The 11,454-nt window shown below is 34.5% G+C and overlaps 1 protein-coding gene across 1 annotated transcript; it reads right to left on the minus strand.

The window, feature by feature from the left end:
• Positions 1 to 2,703: 2,703 nt before the first annotated feature.
• On the minus strand, positions 2,704 to 11,446 carry LOC100375487 (uncharacterized). The gene is made up of 8 exons (XM_002738502.4): positions 11,108 to 11,446; positions 10,163 to 10,873; positions 7,899 to 8,113; positions 7,647 to 7,735; positions 5,319 to 5,454; positions 4,767 to 4,863; positions 4,207 to 4,314; positions 2,704 to 3,822 (listed from the first exon to the last, which is right to left on the minus strand). The coding sequence occupies exons 2-8, from the start codon at positions 10,859 to 10,861 to the stop codon at positions 3,652 to 3,654; spliced, it is 1,515 nt and encodes a 504-aa protein (XP_002738548.1). The 5' UTR covers positions 10,862 to 10,873; positions 11,108 to 11,446; the 3' UTR covers positions 2,704 to 3,651.
• Between the last annotated feature and the right edge of the window lie 8 nt (positions 11,447 to 11,454).

An 11,454-nucleotide genomic window follows, 5' to 3' on the forward strand; every position in this document is an offset into this window, starting at 1 on the left:
GTCAAAGTACTGCACCATGATCGGCCATGATTGACCAATGGGGGGAAAAATACCCCCATCATGATTAGCTATTAAGGGATTAAAGTACCCTGCCGTGATTGGCCAATGGTGTTAAAGTACTGGTGTTATCATTCATCATTTAGAATGTAATAGAATTACTCATAATTATAATTGCCCCATTTACATGTACGTACCAAGAGCACTTATCAATTTATTTATTCCACCATTTCAAGTTATTGGAATATATGATACAAAAAAAAAGAAAAAATGAAGCACATTACATTTTGAATGGTGGGAACCAAGGAAATAGTTTGAATCTTATGTAAAAAAAAATAATTGATAAATAAATATCTTCATGAATAAGAGAAATTAGAAACAAAAAAATTTAGCAAAATAACAGAAAAAATGTATACTGTAAAATGACTAATTTTCACTGGGTTTAAATTTCACTGATTTACCATTTCAGGCATCTTCAGTGGGTTTTAAATTCACGGTTTTATCATTTAGATAATGTGTTCTATGCTAAATTTTACATATTCACTGGGTTTTAATTTAGCGCATTTTTCTAGTCAGCGAAATAAGCCAAATTAAAACCCAGTGAATAATTAACCCCTTTACAGTATTTATACTCCATTGTAAGTAGATTACAGATATTTTAAGCAAATATGATCATTATGTAAACAAAAATACTAATAATAAGTGGATAAATAAATATCACAAATAGTATGTGAGGTAACTATAATAACAGAGAATAATATCAGGCTGTGTTAAGTAATTTTTAAATTTTTAAGAGAAAGCTTGAACTTTGAATGTGACTTAAGGTTTTGATAGCAAATGGAAGGAGTTCCACAGATGCACTGTTGAGTACTGCAATGAATTCTGGGTAATTATGAGGTTGACAGCTGGTACAAAGAAGTCATCATTGCATTTTGACCGTGTATTGTATGTATCATGGGGTAACACTCTAGAATGTGTAGTTTTTGAAAAATGTGATTAAGTGGACTAACTTTTTTTGTAATTTAAGCACAGGGTTAATAAAAGATTTAAAGGTATTACCCCATATTTCAATACAGTATGTCAAATGAGGCAAAATTAAGCAATTATACAATATTAATAAAATGTGTTGAGGGAGTAAGAATCTTATTTGTCTGAAGACTCTGATTTTAGAACTTATTTTACTTGACACCAAGGTAGATAGCATGAGATGCACATTCAATCAGTTTATTGTTAATTGTGAGCCACCCTTCAATATTTGCATGCATGGTTAGTTTTTAAAATCATGTAATTTGTTTTGTCAATGTTGATCATGAGTTTATTTGACTTGACCAAGTTTCTCATCCAAGTTTTACAAATTAATTTTGGAACTGTTGGATGAAAAAAAAAAAAATTGTGTCATCGATGAAGAGTCTGAACTTAAAATATTAGATGAATTACACCTAACATTGATGTAAATTAGAAAAAGCAGAGAGCCTTGAGAACCCTGTGGGACCTGCATAAAATATGCTGGTTATCCAACAGACTTCCATTTACATGAAGATACTGTTTACGTAATTGTAAATAAGATTGTAATCATCTCAAAGTAACACCACAAGACTGTAGTGCTCCAATTTCTTCATGAAAACTGGCTTTCCACAAATTGATAAAGATACCCAAAGTCATACACCTAGTATCCATATGTTCAACACTATCTGTCGTTAAGTCTTATAATGATAGTTTTGATACTGTTATTGGCTCGGAAAATTGAGCTTTGGAAAGAATGTCTATCCAGGTAAGAATACAGCTGCTTATTAAAAAGAGATTCAAATATTTTACAAAAGACAGGTGAAATAGAACGATAGTAATTTTTTATTTATACAGTAAAATAATTTTGTAATTTTCAAGCTGTCAAACATGTATATGGCAATGAAGATAAAGATTAGCCAAGTTAAGCCAGCCATCTTGTGCAGCTCATTTAAAAAAAAAAAAATTGTAGTAGCCAAGAGATCCTAGTCAGATTATCTAATTTGGCAAAATATTCTTGGTTTATAAGTCCTCATTGGGACAAAGTCAGAATATGGGGACTAATTTCACCTCTCTGCATCTGTATTCTGGACATGTCTAGGCTGATGACATTCAAACTTCAAACATACATGTTAGAAGAGATATGACAGCCATTTTATTACCAATAAAATCAAGCATTTCTGTCATTCTGGAACCACATGTCGTGTGTGGATGGATTTTGTTTGAATTTGGTGCATTGGTTTTAATTTAATCTTGATGCACATCACTTTGTTATTCAAAATGATCATCTGGCATTCATTTTGTTTGTAAGGCCTATCCTCAAACATACCTGGACGGATCACATTCAAACTTCATACACAACATCCTACATCATATGCATGTATGTTTAGCTAACTGATCCAAAACAAGATGGCCAAATGGCGGCCATTCTAGTGCTGAAAATTCATCTGAATAAATACTATTCTGTATGTCATTCATGTAAAGAGAAATTTCATTCAAACTTGGTATATAGATTGTATTTTAGATTGTGTGTTGGCCATAATCATTGACATCCCTTCACCAATCATGTTACACATATGCACATGCAACTATTTCATAATCCAATTACAGATTGCCAAATGACGTCAATTTTATAAGTGCATTATTAGATCTGGACTATACACAAACCCTGAGGTTACCAGTTACAAAATACAGAGTCCTGGATTCATTAATATCTCATTTTAATATATACATATAAATTGTACAATCATTACACAGAAAGGAAATTAAATCACAACAACAGTGAAGTCAAGTAATTGAGAATATTATTAATAACAGTCTTGATTTACATGACTGCACTGAAAACTTAGTTCACATCTAGGGAAGAATTATTCCTAGAAATTTAAATATATTATTAAATATTAATAATTGGCCACATATTGTAAAATAGAATCTTGTTTAGTTCCATGCAAAATACAATTGGAGGAGAGTATCAGGAGGGGATAGATTGTAGAAGAGTTTTGGAGAGAGGGGATAGATTGTACGAGAGTATCAGAAGAAGGGGGAGGGGATAGATTGGAGCAGAGTATCAGAAGGAGGGGATAGATTGTAGAAGAGTGTCGGAGAGAGGGGATAGATTGTAGGAGAGTATCAGAAGGAGGGGGAGAGGATAGATTGGAGGAGAGTATCAGAAGAAGGGGAGGGAATAGACTGCATAGATACTTGGTTCTTGAAAACACCATCTGTCTAGATGACAAACATACATCAAAAACATTTTCTAAAACATAAACTTAAAATTAAAAGAAATGACCTCACAAAAAAAATCATATACATTCTGAATATTGCTATGATTTATTCAGGTTTGGTCCATCAGAAGACCAAGAAGAAATTGTTATAGCGCCCTCATTGACATTAACCAAAAAATCCACAGATTTTGAAAGGAGGTGTTTAAATTCATTTTGACATTTCTGTTTTGATTATTTTAGTTTTAATACTGTCATATGCATATGTAATAAACCAATGTAATAAGCAATAATTGAATAATCATGCATCAATCAAATTTGTATCCCACATTGGAAACATTAAAATATCTTTTGTTTTTTCAACACAATTTAGCTGTTATATGCTGCCCTCACAGTCACAGATGCACAACTTCTTATAGGACATGTCAGATCACAGTAAAGGGTAATTTGTTGATTTTGGGGGCGGTAACTTCTCAAACGGTCTTTCTTTCTCGATCTGCTGCATACTGTACCGTAGTGAGTGTGACGTATTCAAAAGACTTGATGTCCTCTTCGATGAAGACAATGAAACTGGAACTTTGTTCGCCCATTTGCCGATGGTCTATTAAAATCAGAGAACATACATACATGAGTGACACGCAATAGTATCCATGACAACCTGGCATTGAAACATCTAACATTTACAGTTTACATCTATACATGACATAAGTATGGACAAACAAACAAATTCTGATCACCTATTAGAGCAGTAATTGTTATGGTAGATCTATCTCTCCAATTCCTACCTTGATTTGAATCAAAAACAAAGCTACTGGGGGAGTTTCATTCAGTTACAGACATGACTATAAAAGTGCTCGTTTTCATCCAGACTTGTTAACACCAGGATAGACCATTAAATTGCAGTTATGATAGAGAGTTGAACATGTAGCCGTGTTGTCTAAAACATGGATACGGTATGGAAGTACATGACAGTAAAATCACTCACCGACATAGCAGCTGCTTTACTGGGAACATCCAATGAGTCCTTCAAATCCATACTGTGTGCAGAAGGCATCATAGATGGTTTAGACGACTCCCATCCTGCAAGGCAATGCTGGGTACAAATAAAGTATAGAAAGAATAATTAGAGTGGTGAGATTAGGGTACACATGTGGTTACACTACCATGATTGGTCAATTGGTTAGACTAGCATACCATGATTGGTCAATTGGTTAGACTAGTATACTATGATTGGTCATTTGGTTAGACTAGCATAGTATGATTGGTCAATTGGTTAGACTAGCATACCATGATTGGTCAATTGATTAGACTAGCATACCATGATTGGTCAATTGGTTAGACTAGCATACTATGATTTGTCAATTTGGTTATAGACTAGCATACCATGATTGGCCAATTTGTTAGACTAGCATACCATGATTGGTCAATTGGTTAGACTAGCATACCATGATTGGTCAATAGCCTGGACTAGCATACCATGATTGGTTAATTATCATACACACTGAATATTGACTGTAGTGTACATCCATAAAATGATAAACTTACCTGTGAAAGAGCATAAGAATCAGAAGGATCAAAACTTTTTCTTCTGTGCGGCCTGAGACGATAGGGCGACACAAGGGTGCTTCTTGGAATGCTGACTCTGAAGTAAAGAAATATTATAATGTTAAACCATCTGATTGTCAGACTTCAATAATGTGATGCATATTTCTACCTAACTTATAATCAGACTGTTTTTTAACATGTTTGGGTTAATAATTGAAGATACAGAACTATTTTGCTATAACAAATTCCCATCATGCAATATGATGAAAATGTGACGAAAGTACAGGCTTTGATTTCAAGTTTATGGTCACTGGTTTACACACCTCATACTACATCTGTAACTACAGGATAACAACCAAATACAGCACGTCTCAGTAAAATGTTGTTCTCTTATACAAGTTCTGATTGGATGCAAATCCTTTAAAACTTGAACATAATTTGCATATGAAGTTGATCATACTGTTAGCAGCAGATGAAACACAATCAGAGCGCCTCCCATCAGAATGGCAATCATGTTGATTACTCTGGATAATGATATAATGGTCTTCTCACCTGATATATGATGGTGAACCCCTTCTATTATCTTGCCGCCGTCCTGTTTTACAGATTGGGCATTCACTGTCGCCGTCAGTGGTTTTATGAATTGGTACAGCATACAGGCGATTATTCAGTGCATAGCTATGTATACCTACAAATAACATGATAATATGATTGCTTAAATTAACTTTGCATATTAAAGCGACATTAACTATCTCAAAATAAATTGTTTAAATAAAAAAAAAATCATGATTAAAACTAATATATTTCCCTGATCATAAGCCCCTCCCTGAGTATAAGCACAAGCGTCCACTTTTAAACGGTAAACGAGTTGATGGCATCCCTGATTATAAGCCCAGGATGTCGATGACATATTAAAATATGCGTGTAAAAAGAGTGTTTCGTTGCATAAAAATCATGCTTAGTACGGTAGTTTGATTCGTGAAACCTGGTCACTGGACATTGTTTTACTTTCCCTGAATAATCCTGTCCATTGAAACTATGATGAATGGGGTGTGAACAAGTAAACTATTCTTCGACGTGATCTGTTGGTGGCTCAGTTTTTAAGGGATAAATCACTATTTTTTTGTTGAAATCAGTGCTAACAGATCACATTTTAACAACAAAATTACAGTGTCAATAATCAGAAAACTTCTTCAGTATTACACAGCATTTTGATTGGTTCAAATCGTGCTGAAAAACATCATGGCGGAAAGTGCTTTGCATGGAGAGTTTGTGTATGATTAAAAAACATCCCAAAACAAAGATAATGATAGAGATCTTGTCTTCAACTGTTTTCCCACAGACCGTACCCATTTTTACACTGTGAAGTCAGAAGATATGTAAATTGTATTGTAATAAAATCATTTAATGTGTGTATTTTTATGAACATGTTTGTTTCTTCATTGTGGACTCATTTCACTTTTTTTTCTTCAAAAAGACCTATTATCACCCCGAGTCTGGTATGGTGAACCTAAGATGTTATTGGATAATTTTACATTGGTGGTAAAATGGTTACAATGGTAAACCAAAAAAAAAACATCTTTTCTGAGGTAGTTCTAGAGTAAAAGCCCATCCATTATTTTCCTTGATTTTACACGTTGAGGCACATGCCATTGAGAGTGTCACAGTCCTCTCTGTTCTAGTAGTTTAATACACGACAAATGAAATGTCAGCATATTGTGCAAAAAAGAGCGAAAATGTTTGTCAATCAAAATGGCGACCAGGCAATCATCTTGAATTGGATTGTGACATAATCAACTTTTATTGATGTGCTAGAACACAATCATCTGTGAATCTGTGAATGTAATTGCACAGTGAGAATTCAAGATATATTGCATAGAATCTTGACAAAAATCAACTTGCATCTTTGTGAAATAATACACTGCCTTTGTACTGCATAAACTTAGGAATTGTATTCTCAAGTTATAGGCAAAAAATAAGTATTTTTGACGAAAAAATAGGCACCAGTTGGCCAATTTTGAAAAAAAAAAAATATTGACTCAGTATGCCAGCAGGTATCATCCATATTTTAAGTTTGAACAGACTAGGCCTACACAACTATTTTGGGGTAAATATGGCTGCCAATCAGCCGTTTTGTATCTGAACAGAAAGAAAATATGGGGTATATGTATATCATCATGTATCAACCATGTTCTAAGTTGGGAGGAAATCAGTTCATATACACTTCAGAGATACTGCGCCTGCTGGACAGATGGAACACAATCCATAAGCCCCCAGACTGTCAGGGTTAATGATGCATAGAAGCGTTACACATTGCATTTGATTTGTCGAGCATGGGGGATAGAGGGGTGTCAGGGTGGGGTCGTCCCTTTTGTTGGTTGTCAATTTTTAGAGGACTCTAGGTAAATAAATTTTCTAATTTTCACAATTATGACACACTTTGAGGGTTATCAAACCCAATTTTGGAGAAGATACAAAAATGTATATATCGCATTTTTTATTGCATCAATGATGTGTCAAAAATAACTATTTCTGGAATCCCTTTGTGTCAGTGATGTGTTAAAATGACTTAGAGGGCACACTGAATAGAACTCTACTCCAAACTATGAGCACTATTGGGTTATGTATGCCAGAGAAATCAAGACAGACACATTGTAATTAACAAAAATAAACACATTAACCTGAAAGCAGATATGTATTGTCATTATATTGCGTCGTCTGAGGACATGTTCAAGCATTATGACTAAGTCAAATGTTACGTCCGGATCAGATCACAAATCATACAATGCATGATAAAAATTGTTGATTCCTATCTCAAAAATGGCATATTTATTTTGAATATATTGAGTTCTTGTACAAATAGCAATGAAAAATACTTACATTTGTGTTCATCCTTTTCTTCAACACTAGAAGATGTCATCTTAGGTTTACTTGTCTTTGGTGATTTTGTAGATTTTGGAGTTACAGGCCTAGAAAATAGAAATAAATATCAAAAACGAAACTGCTCATTCAAAATTGAACTGTGGAAATGGCAACATAGATATAAAGACAAAACATTGTGTACACTTTTATTAGATAGTAACACTACCGGTATGTCCTCCTTCAGAGTAAAGAAACAAGAGATAAACTCACTCTTCAGTGAATGATCTATGTTGACATTCATTGTTGTTGACTCGTCGAAACTCACGAATCTCATCAAAAAACGTCTGCGACTTTTCTGCAATCGATTCATCATTTTCAAGAAGACCAGCTATCCAATCATAACCAAGTAGTGGTTGTGCATTTCTTTCATCAAAGTCTGCAGGCAGTCTTGGATCAGGTGAAATGAAACTGACTTTAGCTTGAGACTAAACACAAATGAAAACAAAAATATTATTATTAAGCAAGCTGGCATTCACTTTTTATTATTTTATATTTTTATTTATTTATTTCACCAGTATAAAAACAAAATTTGTACATGTTCATGTACAGGACAAAATTGTATTATACTGTGAGGTCCATGGAAATAATCCATTTGGACTAGTCTAGTCCATGGCCCTTAATATTAAAGGGCGGCAGTCGTCACGCCGCGTCCTGTTCGATATGGGACTCATAGCGACGTATACAACGCGTGTAAAATATAATGTTTGTTTACATGAAATTCAACGCGACGATCACCGTGCTTTAAATAATAAATTAAGTCGTCATATAAGTCACAGTAAACAAACAAAAGTAATGAATTAAATAAATGAGATCAACTAGTAAATAATATAATCAATCATCACAATGAATGAATGAATGAATGAATGAATGGATATTCAAATTATTTAATAAGAGTATTCAAAATTGCATACTTTAAGATGCAAACACTGATTTAAGCATTCTTTCTGACATTTAATTTACAAAACTAAAATGTTACTCAGTGGGATTAAAGGAATTTTAATTTTATTCAGGTTAAATTTTATGGACATGTCTATAATCTTGTGAATATTAATTAAAATCAGTCTATGAAATGTAATTTTTAAGCCCAGTTCATGCTGAATGTGTAATTTACACATAGTTACAAAAAATGTTGAAGGATGACATTTTCAATATTCAAGATAGCTGAACATTAGTTTTCATAAGAACACTATAAAATCTGTCTTCTCTAGTGGCTGTGGAGAAACAAGTTATTATCAAATTTATTCTTTTCTAGTAATTATCAAATTTATTCATTTCTGGTTTTCATCTCTCGCTATTTTTAACATAGGAGCAACACATATATTGCATCCTACAATGATAAAGTTTCCAAACAGTTATAAATTGGAATATATTCAACTTGACCCACACAAAACAGACATATTTATTATTATTATTTTTTTTTATCACTACTTTAGTCTTAGTGTTTTGTATTATTAGTCTAGTTTTGTTTAGTGTAAGTGTAAATATTTTAATTCCCCCTGGGGAATTTGATGTGTTTAATAAAAGTAAAGTAAGTCAGAGTGGGTGTTGTTTACATTTCATCATTTACGCACTTAAGCACCAATATTGTTGCATATTGCTTTGGATCAAACAGAGGAACGGAACACACACTCATAACTGCACTTCATATTTGGTGCAATTTGCTTCAAGTATCCTGTAAAGGTTATCAAAGTAAGGTTACTGCTGGTGTATGCATTCTGTGTATTATCTCTAACATATCTACCCCATTTTGCTATAGCAGGACCCATGATGTTTGAGGGGGCAGCCAACAACCAAATGTAAATAATGCATATTCTGACAATGCTGTGAAACAAGGGGTAAACAGACACCTTAAAGCAGGAGAGTCGTCACCTACGCATGTGGCAGATGACAATAACATGTTGTTGCATCTACCCATGTACTGTTATCGTCACTTAGGCCTCAATTCCTGTGTGCACAGCACACCTCCGCTTTCATTTATCCAATATGTTATTTGTAGAATTCCAACACTTGCAGTCACCTGTATCTTATTTCTTTCATTCACAACAAATTCATGGTGTTGGTTTACCCTTGGATCCATCGCATTAGTGGGCGTTATTTATATTTGTTTGTATTCTGCCCACTCAAACACCACCATGGATACTGCTATAGCAAAATTAGATGCATGCGCAAGACAATACACTGAATGTGCATGCGAACACTAGCAATAACCTAAGGTTAATTCCCGTCGCATGATATTTTAATGAAATTATGCCAAATTCAAAGTGTAAATAAGATTGTTACGGATAAAATCTGGAGGTTCTAGAAATTTTTAGATTGTGTTTAGTTCATCTGTTTCATTGCGCATCAATTTGCTGTGCATCCACCTATAGCAGGATCCATGGCTGTGTTGGGTGAACAGCCAGCGACTGAATGTAAATAACGCCCACTCTGACAACGCAGTTGATCCAGGGCTAGTGTTGGTCACAATGGCTTACCTTGTTGTTTTTTCCTCCTGGAGTCATGAGAATAGATTTTGGAGGTTTACTCATATCCCTGACTAGCTTGGCATGTCTACGATCATTTCCATGAGCCAGCAACTCTTCTTCATATTTTGGGACATATTTCCTTGGTCTCAAACCTTCTCGTTTGCTCCTTTCAGTAAATGAGTTCAAGAATTCTGAATAACGACATGTATTATCCTCTTCCTGGGCTTGGCAATAATTTTTCTTAGGGAGAGGAACACTGGATGACTTTGTTGGTATCTTCTTTGAGTTCTTGCCATCTGTTGCTGTAAGAAAACTACCCATCAACTCCTGAGATTTGTTTGGAGTTTCTGTCCATTGTCGCTGAATTGGTGACTTATTTCTTGAAGGAGTAACAGAGCGTGGTTTGCGAGGTCGTTTGGGTGTGCTACTTGTAACAGTCCTTGTTCTTTCCACTATAACGTGCTTGTTGCGAGTTTTTTTTCCAACTGGACTACGATCTCGGTAGTCTGGATGAATGCTACTTACATTAGAAACTTCAAATTCATTTTGTTGCTGCAAAGGAGTCTTCAGTCGAGGACTTCTCGATTTTCTAATCGGTCGATTGGAGGATGAAACTGAGCTTTTCACATTTTCTTGGTTGCGCCTTAACTGGTCCAAAAGGATTTGGTTGTCATTTCTCAGCTTAGCAAGACGTTTGATATCTGACATTGCAAGTTCGATCTTGAAGCATCAGAATAAAATAAACGTTAAAGAAATGGCACACGCAAACGCATAAATAGAATTCAACTGTGGATCGATATGACGAGACGAACAGGCAACGAAATTCCTGCAATCTCGTTGAACAAGTTCTAGCTTGTTTTGACACATTCCAAATTTCAAAGTGACGAGTTTCAGTTATCGCGTTTTGTCCATATGATTTTTTCTCACAATTCATTGCATATCGAGTTTACTTACCTTAACGTCTCTTTTTTATTAAAATGTAAATCTAAGACATGGGTTAGAAATTATACAAAAGAGAATACAACTGGTAAACATTTACACAGATAATTTCAGGTTCAGATTGACCGCCATGTTCTCGACGACTTTTGAACTCAGTCAGGTGACCACTCTGTCGGGATTTGATTGGCTGAGCTAGCCCCTTGCTTCTTAGGGCGTTCGTCCTTCACGTTCAGTAAGTTGAAATACGACAATAATGTTAATAATTTGAGCGATTCGAAACTGACAGACATGAATGGGAAATATAGTGTATGTACTTATAGAGCTTTCGCGCGGTACATGACCCAAGTTGACCCAGAGATATA

The sequence above is a fragment of the Saccoglossus kowalevskii genome, chromosome 15 (genome assembly GCF_978046115.1).
Source record: "Saccoglossus kowalevskii chromosome 15, keSacKowa6.1, whole genome shotgun sequence".
NCBI classification, from domain to species: Eukaryota; Metazoa; Hemichordata; class Enteropneusta; family Harrimaniidae; genus Saccoglossus; species Saccoglossus kowalevskii.

Excerpts from the sequence above, each read along its gene's own strand:
- LOC100375487 (XM_002738502.4), bottom strand. The coding sequence starts at position 10,861 with ATGTCAGATATCAAACGTCTTGCTAAGCTGAGAAATGACAACCAAATC. Across the intron at positions 7,736-7,898 it reads CATAGATCATTCACTGAAGA|GCCTGTAACTCCAAAATCTA; the intron begins GTGAGTTTATCT and ends TCTATTTTCTAG. Across the intron at positions 4,864-5,318 it reads GGTTCACCATCATATATCAG|AGTCAGCATTCCAAGAAGCA; the intron begins GTGAGAAGACCA and ends TCTTTACTTCAG.